The 22,919-nt window shown below is 47.8% G+C and overlaps 1 protein-coding gene across 5 annotated transcripts in view; it reads right to left on the bottom strand.

The window, feature by feature from the left end:
- Positions 1-22,919, bottom strand: part of LOC110516649 (protein piccolo) — a 60,964-nt gene that overhangs the window by 17,679 nt on the left and 20,366 nt on the right. For 4 of the 5 annotated variants that reach the window (XM_036957123.1, XM_036957127.1, XM_036957128.1 and 1 more), the window contains exons 3-10: positions 21,251-21,496; positions 13,793-17,963; positions 11,826-13,390; positions 6,742-8,866; positions 5,112-5,180; positions 4,282-4,370; positions 3,953-4,028; positions 3,165-3,290 (exon numbers count right to left, since the gene is read on the bottom strand). In XM_036957123.1, the coding sequence (XP_036813018.1) occupies positions 3,165-3,290; positions 3,953-4,028; positions 4,282-4,370; positions 5,112-5,180; positions 6,742-8,866; positions 11,826-13,390; positions 13,793-17,963; positions 21,251-21,496 (8,467 nt within the window). The remainder of the gene's footprint in view (positions 1-3,164; positions 3,291-3,952; positions 4,029-4,281; positions 4,371-5,111; positions 5,181-6,741; positions 8,867-11,825; positions 13,391-13,792; positions 17,964-21,250; positions 21,497-22,919) is intronic. The other variant, XM_036957126.1, reaches the window with a different exon arrangement.

Here is a 22,919-nt window from a genome sequence, read left to right as displayed (position 1 = left end):
CTGGCAAAACGATGAGCTCTGCTAGAGTGAAAGGTAACAGTGTCACTAGGCTACTACCCATCTCCTTCAGGCCTGGATGTTTTAGTCATCGGATAATAAATACTACTGGTGAATGCAACTTCCTGGGATCATCCTAAATGTGTGTGTTAATGAGTGCATGCAGGTATGTGGAGTAAGAAGAACATGCATTTGATTTGAATGAGGATTGATGATCTGCACTGTTTGGAGATGGACACTTATCTGGGCCGTGTTCAGTAGGGAAAACATTTTGAAACAGAGAGGTACTGGATCTGAATTTGTACAATAAGAAGAACACAGGTGTTCATTTTCAGTTGCAAAACGTTTTGCTATGGTATGCCCGAATGAACACAACCCAGGCATTGACTGTATGCAGAAGAGATTGACGATGGTGCCTCCATAGCTGACCTACTAGACGAGTGCAGAGGTGAGATCCAACCTGTCACAGCATTAATAAATACACACCGGTCCAGACCAACCTGTAGTTAAAGATCATTCTGATACAGCTGACACAGAGGAACAGCTGTTATTCAAAATGTTATTTAACCTTTATTTAACTAGGCAAGTCAGTTAAGAACAAATTCGTATTTACAATTCAAGCCCATGATAAATCAGAGAGAGCGGGAGGAAGGGAGGGAGGGAGGACAAAGATAAATTGATGGAGGAGAGATTGGTCAGGTGCAGGGAAGAAGGGACAGAGAGAAAGCAAGAGGGAGGGAGGGAGAGTGAAGGAGGGAAAGATGAAGAAAATGGGGAGAGAGGGCACACACCGAATGCATGCATGCACACACAATAGCACAGACACACACACACAGTGTGACAGATGGATGGCCCTAGCTCCCACCAGGTGGCTCTGAGCTGTATCTCTTCCCTCTTCTCTTTACAGTCCTCCGACCCACCTCTCATACATCAGGCCCCAGACAGCCCCTACAAAGGCAGGGGCCACAGCCGTGCTAATTCACAACCGTCCAGCATGGACCCTGTACAACCCCCAGACTGAGACAGAGAGAATGAGAGAGAGACCAGAGAGCGAAAGAGAGTGAGAAAGAGAGAGACCAGAGAGAGAGATATCAGAGAGAGACCAGAGGGACAGAAAGAGAGAGACCAGAGAGAGAGAGACCAGAGAGAGACCAGAGGGACAGAAAGAGAGAGACCAGAGAGAGAGAGAGAGACCAGAGAGAGACCAGAGAGAGACCAGAGAGAGAGAGACCAGAGAGAGAGAGACCAGAGAGAGACCAGAGGGACAGAAAGAGAGAGACCAGAGAGACCAGAGAGAGATCAGAGGGACAGAAAGAGAGAGACCAGGGAGAGAGAGAGAGACCAGAGAGAGACCAGAGGGACAGAAAGAGAGAGACCAGAGAGAGAGAGAGACCAGAGAGAGAGACCAGAGAGAGACCAGAGGGACAGAAAGAGAGAGACCAGAGAGAGAGAGACCAGAGAGAGACCAGAGGGACGGAAAGAGAGAGACCAGAGAGACCAAAGAGACCAGAGAGAGACCAGAGGGACAGAAAGAGAGAGACCAGAGAGAGACCAGAGAGAGACAAAGAGAGAGAAAGAGAGAGACCAGAGAGAGAGAGACCAGAGAGAGACCAGAGGGACAGAAAGAGAGATACCAGAGAGACCAGAGAGAGACCAGAGGGACATAAAGAGATCGACCAGAGAGAGAGACCAGAGAGAGACCAGAGGGACAGAAAGAGAGAGACCAGAGAGAGACCAGAAGGAGACCAGAGGGACAGAAAGAGAGAGACCAGAGAGACAGAAAGAGAGAGACCAGAGAGAGACCAGAGAGAGACCAGAGGGACAGAAAGAGAGAGACCAGAGAGAGACCAGAGGGACAGAAAGAGAGAGACCAGGGGGACAGAAAGAGAGAGACCAGAGAGCGACCAGAGAGACAGAAAGAGAGAGACCAGAGAGAGAGAGACCAGAGAGAGACCAGAGAGACAGAAAGAGAGAGACCAGAGAGACAGAAAGAGAGAGACCAGAGAGAGAGAGACCAGAGAGAGACCAGAGAGACAGAAAGAGAGAGACCAGAGAGGCAGAAAGAGAGAGACCAGAGAGAGAGAGACCAGAGAGAGACCAGAGAGACAGAAAGAGAGAGTGAGATAGAGAAAGATACACAGCACCACACCATGCGGTCTCCCTCCAGTCAAATCAATAAGTCTCATGAAAGTCATTTCAGTTAATAGGACATAGCCATCCATCTTCAGGTAGTGTTGTATTGACAACTGGCCAGGAGTGAGACTGTCGAGGGATAAATGGACAATGCTTACTGCTTGTTGTGCCTAAGGCCCCTTAGTTTGGATTCAGATCTATAAAACTCTGGGCCATAGCCCTACCACTGAGTTTTAGCACATTCCCAGAGATGTAGTAATGAAATAATATGGGTAAACCCTGAACGAAGGTCAAGATGACAGGAGTAAAGTAACAGAAACTCTAATGTGAGTATTGCTAAGCTGGAGTAATAGTTGCTAACTTACAAAGCCATTCCGAAACTTAAAATGCATTTTGAGCTTTGATTGAAGAAAACCTGTGATATCATTACATTCAGAATTCTGAAATATCTCAAACCTTTCGTTCTCTAAAGCTCCCCCTCATGGACTATTGCCTGGAGGTGACAAAACAAAATGCTAATGAAATTCTATTTTTGTTGTCTCCGTGTCGTTCCCTCTCAGTCCTCACATCTCACTCAAGTCAGATTCCTCTCAAACCATCTGTCAGTGAGCCACTGCTGCATTCATACACACACACTAAGGATAGAAAATGACAGGAGAGAAAGGTAAACAGAGAGAGATTTGGATGGATAAACAAACGGATTTAAGGAAACAGACAGATGGAGAAAGACAGACGAGTCCTTCTTCTGACAATAATCACTTATGTCCAGGCTTGGACTACTTGATTCTTGAACTGATTGATTCTTAAAGGGGAAGTACATTTCACGTGTAGAAATGTCTCTCTCAAATGTTTTTTTGAGCAACATAAGCACTTAACTGATATACTCATTTTGCACCATTTAATATTCATTATGGCCACGCAGAAAATGAAGGTAGTCCCTGCAGGTAGTCCCTTCCTGGTTCAGTCAGTTTGGTGCCTAATGAATACGACCCAGGAGTGCAGTATATATCCCAAGATTTGTGAAGTTAACTTACCCTCTAGTATCTTCCCAGTCTGTTGGGCAACTCCTCCAGGTAAGACTTTAGCTACGTAGGCTCCGATGTGTCCGTTGGTCCCTGGAACCTCTTTACCTCCCACCACTCTGATACCCAATCCATTCCCTGGAAATTAAGAGGTAGAAACCCCCAAATGAGTGAGAAGCATGAACACACACAACTATACCCATGCACGTACAGTGGTCAGACACCCATTAAGAGTATGCATGCACAGGAATATGTATCCAGTGTAGAATGTAGACACACACATTTATGTACACGCACGCACTCACACACATGCATACTGTACATACACACACACAGACACGCACACACGCAGACACACACACACACACACACACACACACACACACACACACACACACACACACGGACACACACACACAGACACGCACACACACGCAGACACACAGTCGTTTAGAGATCAGTCATTTAAGCTAAAGAGTAAATACATGCTTATCACACTGACACTGTCACCCAAATCCCACAGACAAATGGTTCATTTTTAGCACTTCTCCACATTAACAAGCACCTTCTTTGTGGCCTGCTGACTAATTGCAAAAAGCTAATCCTGTGTGTCAATGATACGCCATTTTGAGCCAGGATGGATGACTGATGAGAATGGAGATGTGCCAAATCAACAGAGGATCCACGAAATGTCTACCCCATTTTGGGTCAAGACCAACATTAAGACCTGTCACTGCGTGAAGACAGCTGTGTTTATGACAGATTGTGTCCATGTGCAAGGTAAACTGTGTTTCCCTTACCTGACACGCTGCGGTCCTTGGGATCCCTCTGCAGTTTGACTCTGGTGTGAGGAAAGGGGTAGTAAACACCCTTCCCCTGAGAGACACATACAGGAAACTACATAAGTGTTTTGTAGGCTATTACACCTCAACAGATAGCTGCAGTTACTGATACAAATGCTTGAAAATGTCTCCACAATTATGTAGTCATGGATATATATGTAATTAGTTTGGGTTATTTATGCAAGAAAGAATAAACAGTAAAGCATTGTTTTAAAAGTCTGTGTGCATATGGGCATTTCTCAACTTTATGACTTTGTGCCGTGTGTGGGTTGGTGCTTGGGTGTCACCTGTCTCCTGTCCGGCCCTTGTCCGTTCTCTGGTCGTCCCTCGCGGGGTTTGTCAAACCAGTCCGTTTCCTCTCGCCGTAGGTGGTAGGCTTCAGAGACAAATAGGCCATGATCATTAACCCTGTCAATCAGTCCCTTCTAACCTATCAGTGGGGACAAGCTTTCTGATTGGTTGGAAGAGGATTGCATGCTGGAGAGGGGACGGGCAGTTGAAACAGGAAGGAAGAGAAAGAGGCCTCCAAGAAAGGTACAAATTTAGGGAATTTCAAGATATAAATGACAAGCAGCTAAATGATAATACTATTCTGATGAAATATTTAACGCCAGGGATAACTTTAACTTATCTTATGGTAGATGTCATTTATTGCCATTAATGTTTGGCATGTTTTTCACACTATCATGCCAACCTGACCAATGCTCTTTTTAGTTAATATGGCACAGTATAGGGTTAGTCCGTTTTCTTTCCATAGTTTATAACAACTGGCACCAGTTACTGTACAGTATGTAACCATGGTAACAGTCTGACGTTTAGACTGGTGTAGCTCACTTTTAGAGTGCTGGTAAATGTGAAAATAAATGTACGGTCCTGTATCTTTCGATCAGCATTGATAAACTGCAGGTTTGAATTTCCGATTGGTGTAAAGAAACCTCCATGACTCATCAATAAGGAACAAACGGTACATAGACGCCAGCTAACATCTACCAACATTGAGTCATATTGGAAATACATGTTGACGTCTGGAATGGTTAAGATGTTGGCTTATGGATGATTGACAGGTAGGGGGCAGGGCGGGGCAGGATAATAGAACACCCTAGAACTAATACTATACCGTTTGGGATATTCTCATGTGATTGCCGGGGATCATCTCTGTTCAGTGCCAGCATGGAGTCACTTAGGGCTGTAACCAAGGGAAATTGATAAACATGGATTCTGCGCTATATGACATCATGTAGGTCAAAGGGTCAAGTTCTACACACTTATTATGGGATAGGGATATTGGATCTAGGGGGTTTATTTCCTGTCATGACAAGACCTATTGGCACAGCGGTATATTTTTTTGTTCATTTGCATATGAAATCAATTAAACAGTGTTATGAAGGGAATTGATTTAAAGTAGACATGGTTGTCAGCAGAATAGAGATGGAGACATAACAGAGAGAGAAAAGAGAAAACTGTAATGCCTATATTTTGTTAGAGCATGCGTAAAAGACCCGAATAAAGAGTGACATCACAGAATCAGGAAGAGCTTTTTTCATGCTACAATAAACATTATATTCCCCATGCAAACGTGTACAACAAAGGTATGACACCCATGCACGTATTCAGACAAACACATGCAAATTAAATGTATTTATTATAGATTAACAGAACATGCATTAACATAACATGCATTGGAAAACCCTTAGAGATGGACATGCAAGAAAGTGAGAAAGAATTCTAGAAAAGAGAGAAAGGATCCTTCCCATATCATCTCGAAATTGTCAAGTGTATTTCATCCAAATAAGAAATACTGCACTGATGCAATGATAATACTGTATGTACCTAACTACCACAACAAAATACATTTAAACCTTCCAATAGATCTGTAATAGGCCTGTCATAGTCTAAATATATAATGTATCATGTAACATAACGTGCAGTGTTCACACAGATACACATTCCTATGAATGTCCTCACCTGAACTACTGAATTTGAAATAAACATCAAATATCTGAAGAACAAAGTAATAAACACATTCCATAACATTTTCTAGCCAGAGGCACTTTTTCAATTGATCACTTCAGAGAAAGCGAGGCTCTTTTCCCATTTCCCTGCACAATCTGACCTGAGCTTTCAAGTAGAGGGATTATTCTACTCCCAACACCTGGGCATTAGATAAACAAGCAAGTTGTGAAATACTACGGAAGTCCTCTAGGACTTAAAGTACAAAACCATATTTTCAAGTATGTCAGTTATAGAGCAGAAATGACAACATTTAGCAAACAAAACTGCTGATCAGTTTCAGAGACAGAATGATTTTGGAGGAAGGATACCTTCTGCATATCTATAAGTGATATAATATTTTAGAGTAACATTCATAGAGATTAAATAGAAAATATATATAAAGATTCCAACGAAGACACAATCGCATGCATTTAGAGATCAGAAGAGACCCAAATGAGGGATTAAACACCAAAGGACATCAACATAGACACATACAAAATACAGTAATTACATTCAGTAAAGTCAACTTGTCCCTTGTATTGAGACTAATACATCAAATCAAAGGAAGAGGGAATGAATACATTCAGAAAAGACAATAGATGAAGAAACCAGTAAAGACACAGATAAGACATAAAGAAAGTCAAAGGTCATGGGTGGTGCAGGTGGGTGGTTCATTGGGTGGCATATTGGATAGTATATTGAGTCAGTTTGAAATTGAAAGAAAACAGTTCTGAATTGATGCCATTGTTGTTTACCTTCGCCGTCCGACATGGTGCCCTGGAGGTCGTCCATCAAGACGTAGCCTCGACCCCTCGTTGGCTCTTCCCTCAGGTGCTGCTGCTGCTGGGAGTCCTGCAGGGAGAGGCACGAACCAAACTGGTCCCGTGAGTCGGCCGAGATGGGCGGCAGGGGCCCCGCTGACGCCCGCGCCATGCCCATAGGCTGGCCCACAGGACTCAACGGGCTCTCCTCCTCAGAGTTCTGCGCCAAGATGGGGATGCGCCCCCGGCCGCCCTGCACGATGGGCAGGCTGGTGGGCTTGGCACGCCCTGATGGCATCTGGTAGCTGTCTGAGGCCGCCTCGCCGTCCCCCTTGAGCCTCAAAGAGGAACTGGATGGGTCCCGTTTGAGTGAGAGATCCAGGCCATAGACGGAGTTGGGCCTAGAAGAGGGCCGTGACCGGCTGCCACTGGGGTAGGAAGTCGAGTCCAAGGCCAGGCTCTGGCCGAAGTTGAGCGAGCCAGCCAGGTTGGCACCCAACGTGGAGCCCAGGTACTTCTGCTGCTCTGCAATGTTCTTGCGTAGTCCAAAGGTGATCTCGTCCTGAAGGAGCCGGCTGGATCTGGGAGAGGCACTAACGTTACTGGACCCTAAATAGCTGGTATAGTCTGTCTCCAGACTCCTGCCGTCTTGCATCGAGGAGTACTTGGAGACTTTGGGGTCGGTCAGCGGGGCTTTGTGCTTCTGGTACAGCATGGATGCCGGGAGCTGCTTGGCTGCCTGCTTCTCTAGGGTCAGCCGGCTGATGCTGTATTTCTCCGTCTTGGGGTAGTGTCTTTGGGAGTAACTCTGGGAGGAGGAGACACCCGAGCTGGGGGTGCCGTAGTAGTTGTGGGAGAGACCCGTCAGCGGGTCCAGGCTCTCTGTTCCCCCTGTGCTCCTCCGGAACTCCTGTTTCAGCTGCTGCTTGAGGAGCTTCAGCTCGTAGGGGTCGTCCATGGAGTCTTCATCGTCTGGGGTCTTTCCATACCCGGAGTGGAGCCTGGAGCTGGAGCCCAGGTAGTCGGTGGAGGTCAAGTCGGCTGCACTTCTTCGCAACAGCCTTTCTGCCTTAGCCAGCTCCTTCTCGGCCTGGGCGTAGCTGGATGAAGCCAGACTCGTGGAGCTCTTGGCCAGCTCTGCCGCATCTTCTAGGAGGACGTAGCTTCGTGGAGTGTGGTGGTGGTGCTCCACGTCTCCATAGAAGGAGTCGGCCGACACGTTGGACATGGGGCTGCCAGCCATACTGCCCCCCACCTCCAGGGCCCGGAGGTCCAAGTGGTTACCGTACTTGTCGTACCTGACCCCTCCCATGTAGGCAGAGGACACGGGGTCGGGCTGTCGGCTGATGATTTCGTACTTTGACGACGCGTCCAACTCTTGGATCAGGGCCGCCTGCCTGGCTGCCTTCTGCTGGAGAAGGAGCATCTGGTGGTAGCTCTGCTGCTGGGAGCTAGACAGGGATGGGACTGAGGAATAGATGGACTGAGACTGGTAGGACTGGGGAGATTGGTAGAGTGACTGCTGCTGGTACAGCGTCTGGCTCAGTGGGTACTGGTACTGGGAGTACGTGCCGTACTGGGCCTCGTGTGTGGTCTGTGGTGGCACAAAATCATCCAGCTCTGACTGGGGTGCCGTCCTGGGGCGCTCCAGCCCGTGACTTCCCATCTCATCATCTTCTCCACTGCCACGGCCGCTCCGTGTCTCCCGGATGTTGCTGACCTCGCTGTCTGACATGTAGTCACGATCCTCGGCCACGCTCTGCAGGTAGGCCCGCTCCCTCTTCTCCCTCTCCTTGAGGAGGGCGTCTTTCCTGCGGTTGATGCCCATCTCCAGGTAGCGTAGCTTGGCGTCGATCTCCTTCTCTTCTTCGTCCAGCTCCGCCTGCTTGTGGCGGAGCTTGGACGACTCACGCTCCACCATGTCCAGCTCTCGGTCGATATCCTGCAGGATCTTGGCCCTCGCCATGTTGGTGTTGCGGCACATGCGACGGCGGGCCGAACCAGTGCTGTAGGCCGTCTGGCCAGCGGCTGTTGCCTCCTCCTCCGAGGGCGGGTTGGGCAGGGTCCTCTTCACCTTCTTGCCGGTGCCAGTTGGGGTGCTGCCCGACGAGCTTTTGCCCTGCCGGAGAAAACCAAAACAAACAAATAGTTATTAAAATGAGAATAAATTGCTTCTTTAATTATTTATACTCAAACGTCACATTGTGATTTCACACTGAATGGGTACAGCATCTGAATGATGACTTTCTCCAAACCTTTACTACATGTACTAAATTAACCGGAAAGAAGTGTTAAATCTTTCATGATTTCAATTATCTGATTAAATGAATGGATGACTAAAATAGAAGAGGATCTCTATCCCGGTGTCTCTGTGTCCTGATTACAATCAGGCACGGACAAGAATCTGGTGTGCTCAGAGTGAGGGAAAGCTTATTGAGAAACACAGCATATTGACTGCTGGTGAGTTTCACAGGATGATACTGTATGTGCTCCTGGCCATAAATGTTACTCACTACCTTAAGAGCAGCCTCAAAATATGTAATTTATTCACATTAAACGCCTATGGATCTGTGGCATATCATTACTTTCCTTCAAGCTCAGCTGTTTGTCCACCCCTTGTATGTACAGTATGAGGAGCTCAGTGGTGTATCACTCAGGCAGAAAACTGATTTATATACCCCGGGAGAGGGCCAGAGGTAAAATGAGAGGCTTGATTAAGTATGTATAATGCTTGGCTGGTATACCATACAGTGCCTTCGGAAAGTTTTCAGACCTTTTAACTTTTTCCACATTTTGTTATGTTACAGCCTTATTCTGAAATGGATTAAATAAATAAAATCCTCAGCAATCTACACAATATAGATATAAAACATATATACAGTACCAGGCAAACGTTTGGACACACCTATTCATTCAAGGGTTTTTCTTTATTTTTACTATTTTTTACATTGTAGAATAATAGTGGAGACATCAAAACTATGAAATAACACATATGGACTCATGTAGTAAATCAAAAAGTGTTAAACAAATCTAAATATATATTATATTTGAGATTCTTCAAAATAGCCACCTTTTGCCTTGATGACAGCTTCCTAGAGCTGGTAGCCCGGCCAAACTGAGTAATCGGGGGAGAAGGGAGATGACCAAGAACCCGATGGTCACTCTGAAAGAGCTCTAGAGTCCCTCTGTGGAGATAGGAGAACCTTCCAGAAGGTCAACCATCTCTGCAGCACTCCACCAATCAGGCCTTTATGGTAGAGTGGCCAGACGGAAGCAACCCCTCAGTAAAAGGCACATGGCAGTTTGCCAAAAGACACCTAAAGACTCTCAGATCGTGAGAAAAAATATTTTCTGATCTGATAAAACCAAGATTGAATGCCAAGGGTCACGTCTAGAGGAATCCTGGCACCATCCCTTCGGTAAAACATGGTGGTGGTAGCATCATGTTGTGGGGATGTTTTTCAGCGGCAGGGACTGGGAGACTAGTCAAGATTGAGGCAAAGATGAACAGAGAAAAGTACAGAGAGATCCTTGATGAAAACCTGCTCCTGAGCACTCAGGACCTCAGACTGGGGCATAGGTTCACCTTCCAATAGGACATCGCCCCTAAGCACACAGCCAATACAACGCAGGAGTGGCTTTGGGACAAGTCTCTGAATGCCCTTGAGTGGCCCAGCCAGAGCCCAGACCTGAACCCGATTGAACATCTCTGGAGAGACCTGAAAATAGCTGTGCAGCGACACTCCCCATCCAACCTGACAGAGTTTGAGAGGATCTGCAGAGAAGAATGGGATTAACTACCCAAATGCAGGTGTGTCAAGCTTGTAGCGTCATATCCAAGAGGACTTGAGGCTGTAATCGCTGCCAAAGGTGCTTCAACAAAGTATTGAGTAAATGGTCTGAATACTTACGGAAATGTGATATTTCCGTTTTTTATTGTAATACATTTTTATTATAAAAAACTGTTTTTGCTTTGTCGTTATGGGGTATTGTGTGTGGATTGATGGGGGATATATTTTAAAAAAATCAATTTTAGAATAAGGCTGTTACGTAACAAAATTTGGAAAAAGTCAAGGGGTCTGAATACTTTCCAAAGGCACTGTCTCTGGATACCGCCCAACTCTAGTATTTATAACCTACTGTAACTAATGTAAGTATATATCTTAACTTAATCATCTTTCAGTACATTTTGACTATGTCTGCAACCGGTCCCATGGAAACAAGTTGAATGAAAAAAAAATGATATGCTTTAATACAACTAGTAGATACTAAAGGAATAGCTGTAACCTTTGGACCAAGTCATTTGCAGTACCTCAAATATACCCTGATGTAGTTAGTCTGGTTGGAAAGAAAGAATGTGGGATATCTACCAAGGATGCTACCAGTCCCAAATCACATTGAAGAGGCACTGTGCAATGACTCAATGTATGAAATATGAAAAATGGAAACTCTTCTAGAAAATTGCCTCCAGTCTTGCGGGCTTTGCCTTCAAACTAAAATGCCAATATAAATATATCCGCTTTAGTGCAGCAATGCCTTTGAAAGGGCATTCTATGAGAGGCTCATATGAATTTAGACAGCAAGCTCGCCAAATGAATAGCAAGCTGGGGGCTACATTAGATGTGTATGAGAGAAACGGAACTGCAATAAGACATCATTTTCAGGGCAATAGTGGAGTAGTGTTATGACAAGAAGTGCAACCTGGAAATACATCCAAATCTGGTTTCAAAACAGAACAGAAATTCATCCAAATCTGGTTTCAAAACAGAACAGAAATGCAACCAAATCTGGTTTCAAAACAGAACATTATCCTGGATTATGCTCTACTTTGTTTGTCCAATGTCACAGTATATCATACTTCGAAAAACTCTAACTCTAGTTGTCTTAATATAAAATGACAAAATAAACCCAATTATCTATAAATAATAATATGCAAGAGTTAGCGCCCTTTTGTACCGTTTCTCCCTGGGGTGAGAAAACTGACCTTTATACAAAGCCTGCGTGCCTAAGGGAGAGACTCTATGCCCATTTGAATAGAACACATCACAATTGCAAACAATGATTAAACCAGAACTCACGGAGGAACCTTCGCCATACTGGAAACTGGATGATGCCCTCTCCTCTCCAGTTGGACTCATGGGCTTGGGGTCGGACATGGATCTCTGCATGGCCTTAGGTCCCTTGGGGCTGCCGGTTGGAGAGACTTTGGTCGGATCAGTACTCCCTCTTATTCTCTGTGGGCTTGTATCACCCAGTGATTTCTCATAGGACACAAACTCAAGGGATTTGCTTGGGGATATGCAGGGGGATATGGGGGAGTAGAGAACATTGGGGGATTTGGGCGGGGCCTGAAGTGAGGAGGGGTCAGCTCTGAGGTGGCCAGACTGTTCTATCTCCAAGGGCGTGGGCCGTCTCTTGTCTTCCCAATGTGGACTTTCCGAGTCGGAGAGCTCCATCCTGGTGTCCATTCTTACATTCCCTGCAGAGTCCGTCTGTATGGAGATCTCAGAGTGAGCCTGAATGGATATATCGGAAGTCTGTCCGCCTCTGTCCCCCCTTGACGTGCGGGGCCTGCTACGTCTGGCCCGAGCAGGCTCCCACTCCTCCTGGTCCTCATCGTCCGTCTGCACGCAGCTGTCTACGCTCTTCTTGGCCGTGCTTCTCTTCTTCCTCCCTGCCGTGTAGGCTTTATCAACAACACTGTCCTCGTCGTCCGTCTGACACCCACTATCCATGATTTTCCGGGCTAGCTCGGTGCCATCCGGCCCCAGGACGACTGCCTCCTGCTGGCCATGCCCCAGCAACACCTCCCCCGGGTACATCTTCCGGAACTTCTGCTCCTCCAGCTGTGCTCGGAGCTGCTCCTGGAGCCTCTGGATCTGCTCTAGCTGCTGCTGCTGCTGGGCATAGGTTTCCTTTTGCATCATGAGGTGGGCCTGGCGCTCATCCTCCTGCTGGCACAGGATGGCCTGCTTCATGGACTGCAGCTCCTCCAGCTCCTTCTGCACCAGCATCTGTTCCTGCTCACGGAAGCGCTGGATCTCCTGACGCTCCCACTCCAGTTCTTCAGCCAACCGCTGCTGTTTGAACTTCTCCATCTCCAGAATCTCACGCTGCATCTGGTACTGGCCCTCCCCTGGCACACAGGGCGAGGACAGGGCCTCCAGCGAGGCGGCGATAGCCTCCAGGGACGCGTCCGTGTACGAGTCCAGCCTTTCCAGGGCCAGGGTGACTGTTTTGGTGCTGAGGGCCACGGAGGTGGATATGCCATCTTTAGCAAGCTCCAGGTTGAGGGGGACATCCTCTTGATCGTCTGCAGAGGTGGTGGAGATGAAGCTGTGGGACCGAGTCATGGGCTGGTTCTGGAGAGTGGACAGGGATGGCATGGTGTCGCTGGTGTGCATGCCCGCCGACAGGGAGTTGTAAGTGGTACTGAATATGGACCCAGGTTGTGTGGTGATGGCGTAGGTGGATGGGATTGGTACTGAGACTGAAGAGTACACCACCCCATTGGAGGATCTCAGGACACTGCTCGTGCCAAAGTGTGTCCCAACAGCTCCTTTGACTCTAGCTTGGGAATATGGGGGGATTATCATTCCTGAATATAACCCTGAGCCTTTGGTGGAGAAGTCCAGAGCTACACCTGTTGGGGAAAATAAATCTATTGAGTCCACAACAACAGGTAGCCTTAGTGGTGAAACATCAGACAGAAAGCCATGCTCCATCGAAAGCAATGCTCCATCGAAAGCCATGCTCCATCCAAATAAATAAAAAAGCAACAACAAAAATGGAAAAACCTCCAGTCTTGCTAGATCATGGATGATGTGGAGCCAAATCAAACAGCATGCAAGCACATGCATCGATGTACCAAAAAAAAAAGATCATAAAGGTAGAACGAAAAAATAAGGTAAAACAAAATGTCCATGCAAACAAGAAGTGAACGAAACAACAAAATGCACTAAAATGCCACAGGATCAGCCATGAATAAGCAGAGGCATCTCAAAGTGACATTTCAGCGAGAGGTCGGCGATGTCACTGCACAAACCTGCATCAGATGTCTTGGAGGATGTCAGGTCTACTGCACCCTCTGTGGTGCCATGGAAATTGTAACTGTTCTTGCTCTTATAGAGGAAAAGCCCAGCCTCAGCCAGATTGGTGTCGGACATGGAGGGTTTGATGCCACCGAAGCCCCTCATGTTGTAGGGTGAGCGGTCGTATTGGTAGTGGTCGTCTCGGTAACCGAAGCGGTCTTCGGGCAATGGAGTAGTGGGCTGCTGGGTGGTGCAGCTACCTGTAAATGGCAGCTTGTAGACAACATCACAGCAGACAGCTCTTCTCCCAGCCGTCAGGTCCACGGGTTTCCCATCCTCCTCTGTGATCACAGCCGTGACCACTTCCGCGGAGGAAGCGTCGACCGAAACCACGGTGTTGAAGGGTTTGGCTGTGCTAAGGTCCACCGCACCTGCTACTGTCGGCATCCCGACGCTCAGACCATTAGCCACACACCCTGGGGCAGGGGTAGGGGCGATAGTGACAGGTGGCTGGAATGACCCTAAGCCTGTGCCGGGTCCTAGAGAAAGGTTAATCGGGATCTCAGCATTGTTGCTGGTTGTGGGCTGTGCATCTATGGGCCGATAGATAATCTGACAAACAGGCTCGAAGGCTTTGTTTGTGGTTGTAAGCTGAAGGGGCAGAGAAGGGACTTGGGATATGTTGGTATTTTCGTAACTTTGTATGGTGGCAGCACATGTAACTATGGTGATGCTGTCAGTCACTATGGAAACACTGGTCGACTCAGTGCTGAGATTTACCACTGGGGACTGCACTGCGCTTGTCTGACGACCGCTGATGTCTGTGGCCAAGGACTGGCGTCTAACATCTGAAGAAGACAGATCCACCACTTTCATGGCCGATTCTGAATTCACCTTCATGGTACGAAGGTCTACTACCTCCCCTGGCTGGTAGCCCTGGAGACTCTGTGTCTGTTGTGGTTTAGGTTTCTCCAGTGAGATTGGAACACCGTTCGCTCTTGGGGCCGGAGGTGGAGGCGGTGACCTTTCGTGTCGGACAGACACCATGGTTCTTTGAACTTCTGTCGTCACAAACTGAGTGACCTGCCCTAACCTGACCTCTGGGGGTGGAGCGGATGCTGAAATAGCCTCAATGACATGACAGGAACTTGACACAACTTTCTCTGGCCCACATATCTCTTGACTTTCCATGGACTCAGTGATGCGAGTGAATGCCAGGGGCATCCTATTTGTGTGTGGTGGAGGTGGCTGTGGTTGTTTCTGGGGTTGAGGTTGTGGTTGATACTGTGTTTGAGTTTGAGGTGGAGGTTGGGCATGTCTTGAAGGAGATGCTGGACCAGGACTGGATGGGGCCTGGGTGGTGATCCCTTCCACTGGAGAGTTGGGCTGGGATGGCAGAGTTATAACCACATAAGTTTCGTGTCGATTGCCGTATCGCGGAGAAGTGGGGGATGGGTGACCCGAGGAGTGACCCGAGGAATGACCTGAGAAGTGACCTGGCCTGCTTTCAGCTGAGGGGCTCAGATTCAGGGCTATATCAGCATGGCCTGTGTGGAGGGCAGTGGGTCTTGGATATTGGATGTGGGCAGGAGAGCCAGGCTGAGAGACAGGTTTTGGAGCAAGGGGTGGTTTGACGTTTTCCCCTGGCCTGTGGCTGTACCCCATTCCAGCAGGGATGGCTGGCTTTGGAGGAACCGGTGGGGGGACATGAGGCTGTCTTACCGGCGACCCTTGGGCTGTTGTCATGGCAACATGTTCTGACCTGATTATAGCCTGAGATGGAAGCGGAACAGGGGGTTTCCTGGGGTAAACCGATGGCTTTGGCATGGTGGGAGGGGGCAGTGGAGGGGGTTCAGGAATGTCTGCTTTTTCCTGAGACAGAGCCCTGTGCAGGATGGCTGGTTTCGGGGGCACTGGTGGGGTGGTCGACACTACACTGGGGACAGTGGGGGTGTACTGAGGGACGGTGGGTAAGGGCGATACACTGGCAACAGCAGGGGCTGCGGACTTCATACTAGACAAGTCCATGACATCCTGTTGGGTTATGTCCAGAGGCTGGTCAGCCTGGGAAGTTTCAAATTGGGTCTGTGGTTGGTCTGAAGTTGTTGATGGGGGGACCTTGCAAGCAACTGATTTGGACTCAGTTTCTGCAGCAGCTGTTAAGGGTGCCTGATCAGCTTTAGGAATGTCTGATGAAGTCTTTGGCTTATCTTGACTTTTGTTCTCAGTGGCCTCTTCATCGGCGTCCTCCTCCCCTGAGGAGCACTGTGTAACCCTCAGGTCTGGTATGGGACGCAGAGCCCTTCTGGATTCAGTACCTTCGAACTCACCACCAGAGGCCGCCCCAGATATATCAGGACCCTGCTGTGTCGGGCTAGTCCCAGGAGTCAGAACTTTCTTCATGAGTTCCTCATACGTAGCCTCAGCATCGAGCAGTGGTTTCCCATCCTTGCCTATAGTAACTGTAACACTCGTGGATCTGGTTAGCTCAGTGGGTTGCAATACAATCTCTGGTATGGGTCTATCTGACACGGACTGTGCTTTTTTCAGTTCCTGCTCCAGCTGCATGAATTCTTTCTTCTTCTCCATCATGTCTTCGTAAACCTCATCTGGAGATCTCAGTATTTTGGGCTGAGCTGGCACTGAGATTTTCTCAGGCTCCTGCTGCTGGACTTTCTTTCCATTTCCATCAACAAGAGACTCATAGGCATAATCTTCTATCAGCATCCCACCATAGAGGGACTCTTTCCCCGGAGGGGTGTCCACCTTTTCCTTTGTGGGTGTTTTAGCCTTTAGCATGATATCTTCGTAGGCTTCGTCTGCAGTTTTCAGGGCTCGTTTTTCAGGGCTTTTATTAGCACCTTGATCAGCTGTTGGAGAGTAGAGAGAAACAGATGTAGGAAGTTGGTATACTTTCTGTACTGCTGCAATCTTTGCAGCATTGATCTCAACTCCCTCTGGTTCTGACTCGATGCTGGGAGAGAAATCGGATAAGGATGATCGCCTGAACTCCTCCATCTCTGCCTCTTGCCTCAGCTCTTCTGTTGGGGAGGCATCTTCAATGGGAGAGAGGTTGCTGGGCGGTGTTTTGGGACGCTCCCGCCTCCTCTGAGCTCGGATCTCCTCTTTGTCCTTCTTCGACTTCTTCCCAGAGCCTTTCTGCTTCTCCTGTTCTCTTAACAGCTCCTCCTCCTCTCGTAACTCCTCTTCCTCAGAAGAGTCTTCGATGGTGGGTAGACCTTGGCCTTGTTGTCTATGCTTCGCTTTCCTGTGCTGTTTCCCCTCGCCACTGTGCATGCGGCTGGGACTACTGCTGTCACTGTCCTCATCCAAAGAGGATAGGGATGTAGGCGATGTCCCAGGGGTGAAGCTGGATGCGTGCAGGCTGGAGGACCCATCGCCCCTGGAGCGATCATCAGGGGAGTTGGTGAGGCTTTCCATCTCAAGCTCTCCATCATCTGATATGCGCACAGGGGTGGTAGTCGTGTTGAGCTCGATTGTTCTGAATTGGCGTACTGCCACAACTCTATCGGCCGAAGGCTGTTCCCCTTCCTGAGAGTCTGAGACTTTGGGTTTTGATCCCTCTTTCCATGCCTTGTCAGGTTTATCCAGTGAGATTTGCCGCTCATCTTCGTCCTCAGGGCTGATGGTGTTCTTTTTGAGGAGCCGCCTGCCTTTTGCCATTGCGCTTCTCTCCTTCCCCTCCCCTTTCTCCTGCTCCATTCGTTTCCTCTCATGATCGCGGATCTTTCGCCGGATGAGGTTTTCTTCGTCTGACGGCGAAGCATCCTCGTTCTCACTCATCTCCATGATCTGTTTACGAATGAAGTCTTCGTCATCCCCTGACACGGGACTATCTTTCCCTAAGCTCTCACTGCTGTCCTCCAACGAGTCACCCCTGATGTCTGTCGGCACCAGCAGCTTTTTCTTTGCTGAGGCGTCCTTCTTCTCTGAGAGTTCTGGGTCATCCTCTGTGCTGGGAGATTCAGGTGAGAGGGGTAGCACCTCAAGTTTGCGTCTGGTCTTGAGTGAGTCGGTCAGTTTGTCTGAATTATCCTTTGGTTGTGTAGCCTGGGCCTCTAGTATGGGAAGGACAGTGCTCTCCAGCTTGGCAAGGTCTGAGGGGCTGGTGGGACTGCTATCCTTGGCGATGGTGTTTTTTTCTCCAGGGTCTTTCAGCGTTGCCTGTAAATTAAATAATAAAACACAATTAATGTATAATAAATATGTAGATGCCAATCATCCATAATTGATCATAAACATAACATATTATTTTGAACATTTAAAATGGATATTTGAAGATGTATAAAGGGAAGATAACTTTTTTTGTCTGTAGATTATTTTGCATAACTAAAAGGTCTGTAGAAACATTTGTGAAAAGATCCCTTCTGACTTGAATCATCTAATTCTCAGCCACTACTGTTGCTACATACTACAGTCACCTCTCCAACTGCATCCAGTTCAGCCTCTCTTATCTTCTCTTCATTCAGGGGTTTGTCTTCGTCCTGTTCACCAACTACAGGGACTAGGGTGTCAGGTTCTACTACAGGGTCTGGGGCAATAGACTCATTTTCAGATACAGTTTCAGATATTTTAGTCTGCTCTGGTATTGTTTTGTCTTCTACGCTGCCCTGTCTGTCACTCACAGCTTTCACCTCTGATACTGAAACATTTTCTTGCTTTTCACTAACTACAGGTGGTGACACAACCACTTTCTCTTTCTCTGGCTGAATGCTCTCAGACACAGAGTCTGTCTTTGGAGTTTGCTTGGATTCATCTTTGGATAATTCTTTCTCTTGCACTGCTTTCTCATGACACACAGTAGGAGTTGGCTCCCTACTCTCAGCTATAGACACCTCTTGTTTATTTTCAGCTATGCTTGCAGCTTCTTTTCCTTCCTGTGTGGGTTTCTCCTCAGAAATGTTCTCAGGGGCTTGTGGCTCACTAGCAGCAGATGATAGTGACGCTGCCTCTATAGCTTGTTCTAAGTGCTCTGCTTTGACCTTTTCTTCCTCTTTAGCTTCAGAAGCTGGAGGAGTAGACTCATCCTGGGATTTTTCAGCCTTATTATCTGCTGTTGGCTCTGGTTCAACCTTTGTATCCACAGATGTCAGATTTTCGTCTTTCTGACCTACACGTTCTGCTCCAGCCTCCGTTTCAGTTTCATTTGTGTTTTTTTCTACTACTGGTGCTGGAGCTTCTACAGCCTCCTGAGGTGGGATCTGATCAACTTTAGCTGATTGTGGTTCAGGTTCTGGGAGCTGTTCAGGGACTTTTTTCTCAAAAGGGGATGGTGAAACTGACTCTTCGGCTTTGACTTCTGGGCTTGGTTCAACCACTGTTTCTCTCTCAGGGCTAACGTTTTCTGGTTCAGCAGCAGGAGGTGCAGGAGAAGCCTCTGGTACTTTCTTTACTACTGCCTCACTTTCTATAGGCTTCTCCTCTACTTGGGCTGGCGGTATTGGCTCTGCCTCCTTCTCTACAGGCTTTGCCTCAACTTGGGCTGGCGGAATTGGCTCTGTCTCCTTCTCTACAGGCTTCTCCTCAACTTGGGCTGCCTGAATTGGCTCTGCCTCCTTCTCTACAGGCTTCTCCTCAACTTGGGCTGGCTGAATTGGCTCTGCCTCCTTCTCTACAGGCTTCTCCTCAACTTGGGCTGGCTGAATTGGCTCTGCCTCATCCTCTACAGGCTTCTCCTCAACTTGGGCTGGCGGAATTGGCTCTGCTTCCTTCTCTACAGGCTTCTCCTCAACTTGGGCTGGCTGAATTGGCTCTGCCAACTTCTCTACAGGCTTCTCCTCAACTTGGGCTGGCGGTATTGGCTCTGCCTCCTTCTCTACAGGCTTCTCCTCTACTTGGGCTGGCGGTATTGTCTCTGCCTCCTTCTCTACAGGCTTCTCCTCTACTTGGGCTGGCTGAATTGGCTCTGCCTCCTTCTCTACAGGCTTCTCCTCTACTTGGGCTGGCGTTATTGGCTCTGCCTCCTTCTCTACAGGTTTATCCTCAACTTGGACTGGCGGTATTGGCTCTGCCTCCTTCTCTACAGGCTTCTCCTCAACTTGGGCTGGCTGAATTGACTCCTCCTCCTCTACAGGCTTCTCCTCAACTTGGGCTGGCTGAATTGACTCTTCCTCCTTCTCTACAGGCTTCTTCTCAACTTTATCAGTAACTAGAGGAGGAGATGGGGCTACAGACTCAACTGCCTCAGTTTGTGGAACGGTCTCTACCTCTTTAGGCTGTTCATTCTCAGCAACTACAGGGGGAGTTTCTTCTACCGCAGGGGGTACCTCCTCTTTTTGTGAAGGCACAGGCTCTAGCTCTGCTGGTTTGGGAGATAAACAATCCTCTACCGGCTCATTAGTGGCTTTGGGAGCTGCGGCCGAATTCTCTACAACCTTAACTGGTGGAGCAGGAGCCACCTCTGGCATCTTTGTCTCCACAGCCATCTTCACATCTGAACTCTCTGCTACTGGACCTGTATGTACTGAAGACACCTCAGTTGGAGGCTGTTCAACAATAGTTGCTTGAGGCTCTGGCTCTTTAGGTTTCTCCTCCTGCTCGGTGACTACAGGAGGTGTAGGAGCTTTCTCCTCAGCTTTAGGTGGCTGCCTAGGTTTTTCCTCAATCACCACTGCTTTCTCTTCTTCCTCAGTGACTACAGGAGCTGGCGGTACAGGCTCTGGTGATTGGTCAGGTTGGACAGAAGTTTCCTGTGTGACCGTTTCAGGTGTTGGAATCACCTCTGGCTCTATCGGCTTAGCTTCCTCTTCAAGAACCTTCTCCAGGATGGGCTCCTCTTTCTCACTACCTGCAGAGGGAGCCGGTGAGATCTCCTCTGGTGTAGACTCACTCTGCACTTTATCTGGGCTTGGAGTTGGCTCGGGTGCTGCCTCAACAGGCTTTTCTGACTTATTCTCTACAGCGGGAGCAATGACAGGCTCCTCTACAACTGTAGGCTGGAAATCTGATTCTGCCTGAGTAGTGTCGGGTGGTGACTGTTCTTCTGTAACTTTCTCTGGCATACTCTCTGGATGATCCACTGCCGGGGCCTCAACAGCACTCTCCACTACACTCTCGGGCACAGGCTCAGCTCGTATACTCTCAGATATAGCTTCTATTGCTTCAGCCTGCTCTGGGTCTTTCTCCACCACTGAGGCTTCGACAGCACTCTCCACTACACTCTCTGTCACAGGCTCATCCAACATAGTCTCAGACATAGCTTCCATCGCTTCAGCCTGCTCTGGGTCTTTCTCCACTGCCGGGGCCTCAACAGCACTCTCCACTACACTCTCTTGCACAGGCTCATCTCGTATACTCTCAGATATAGCTTCTATTGTTTCAGCCTGCTCTGGTTCTTTCTCCTCTGGAACACTATCAGAAGGAGGGGTGGCATGCTCAGGTGGGATGGGTGTGGTGTCTGTGTTTGCAGACGCAGCGTCTGGTGTTTGGGGCGGGGTGCGTTCTGCTACTACCTTGGACGTGGGAAGCGGCTGGGTGTCTTCCTTTGCTGCTGCTGCCTCTACCTGAGTGACTGAGGGGCTCCCCGTTAATGGAGAGGCAGCAGCAGCTGGGGAGTCAGGGACTTTGGCAGGGGAGGCAGGAGGGGTAGGGGTAGGTGTGGGTAGTTGCTTCTTCACAGGAGATGGTGGAGGGGGCATATCGCCCAGCTGGCCAGAGAGAGCTCTTTGGGTCTGGCAGTTGAGACATAACCATTCTTTCTGTAAGACAGAAAAACAAAGAAAATGTTAGTTAGTGTGGACCTTGTAAAAATGCTCACTCACTCTAATACATAGTTGTTGTAGTGGATGATTAAAATGTTGACTTTAATCAGTAATGATGTTTTATGATCATTATTAGAAAACTGGACCCACGGTTTCGTAACACTTGGGCTATGCGCAGACACAGGGCCATTGTAGCCTATTCTATTTCAGGCAAGCTTTTTACTTTTATGTAACTTAACAGATAGTCGTTTCATAATGCATGGTAATGGCACAGAGGTTTACCAAGGCATGTCAGAATGACTGGGGCAGCGGGTGCAGACATTCTACAGCAGAGCCAGGGTGGAGTCTGTGTGTGTTTGTGTGTGTCTAGCTGACCCATCTACACAAAACTATTTTATACAGTGCATCCATCAGGATGAACACATATTAGGCCCTATGACTTAATGACACAAGACCATAACCCCAGACCACTGCGCCCCTTAGTCCCATGTCCTAAATTCAGCATGATGTACAGTATATTAGGGATGAGCAACTTTTGGCCCGCGACCCCCCTTTTGAAGGCGCTCACATCATTTTTCCACAAAAATATTAGTATTATTTTTTACATTTTACTTTCATTTAACTAGGCAAGTCAGTTAAGAACACATTCTTATTTACAATGATGGCCTACCGGGGAACAGTGGGTTTAACTGCCTTGTTCAAGAGCAGAATGACAGATTTTTACCTTGTCTGCTCGGGATTCGATCAAGCAACCTTTTGGTTACTTGCCCAACACTTTAATCACTAGGCTACCTACCGCCCCATAGTACAAAAAACTTTTGGAACTAATAGTAGAATACACAATATGCTGTTTCGAAATGTGGTTGTGCATCAGCAGTTTTTCTGTTGTGTCCGTCACTGATAGTTAATCAATTAGCCCACGTAATCAAAACATTTTAAGATTGCTAAGTTATTTTAGCGGCCAGCTATCTAAACTTGTTATTGTGGTCGAATGATCGGCTGGGGGGCCCCCATTGATTTTGTTTGTCAGTCTCACTCAGATATCATATTAAAAACAGCTAATTTTCCTTTCTGCCCCATGATAAAAATTTGTATAATTGCAGGAAATTAGTTATAAAATTGCTAAATGTTCTCCCCGCCACATGGCAAAATGTGTAGAATTGCAGCAAACTTGCTTTAAAACTGCAAAAAAAATTCTACACCTCATGGCAAAATGTGTAGAATTGCACAACATTTACTCTAAAATGTAAAAAATGTCTCTCCGCTGGGTTTTGATTTTTTTGTAGCCCCCAGCCCATCAAAGTTGCCCATCCCTGATCTATGTTTTACATTCCAACCGCAAGCGAGGCTAGCTCACACCACAGGTCAGAGGAACACTAATGCTTCGGACAAGGACCTTACAGTGGGATGAACTGAAACG

Source organism: Oncorhynchus mykiss, chromosome 21, assembly GCF_013265735.2.
Source record: "Oncorhynchus mykiss isolate Arlee chromosome 21, USDA_OmykA_1.1, whole genome shotgun sequence".
NCBI classification, from domain to species: domain Eukaryota; kingdom Metazoa; phylum Chordata; class Actinopteri; order Salmoniformes; family Salmonidae; genus Oncorhynchus; species Oncorhynchus mykiss.
Note: the sequence above shows the minus strand (reverse complement) of the source record. Positions and strands in the feature narration are given on the sequence as shown.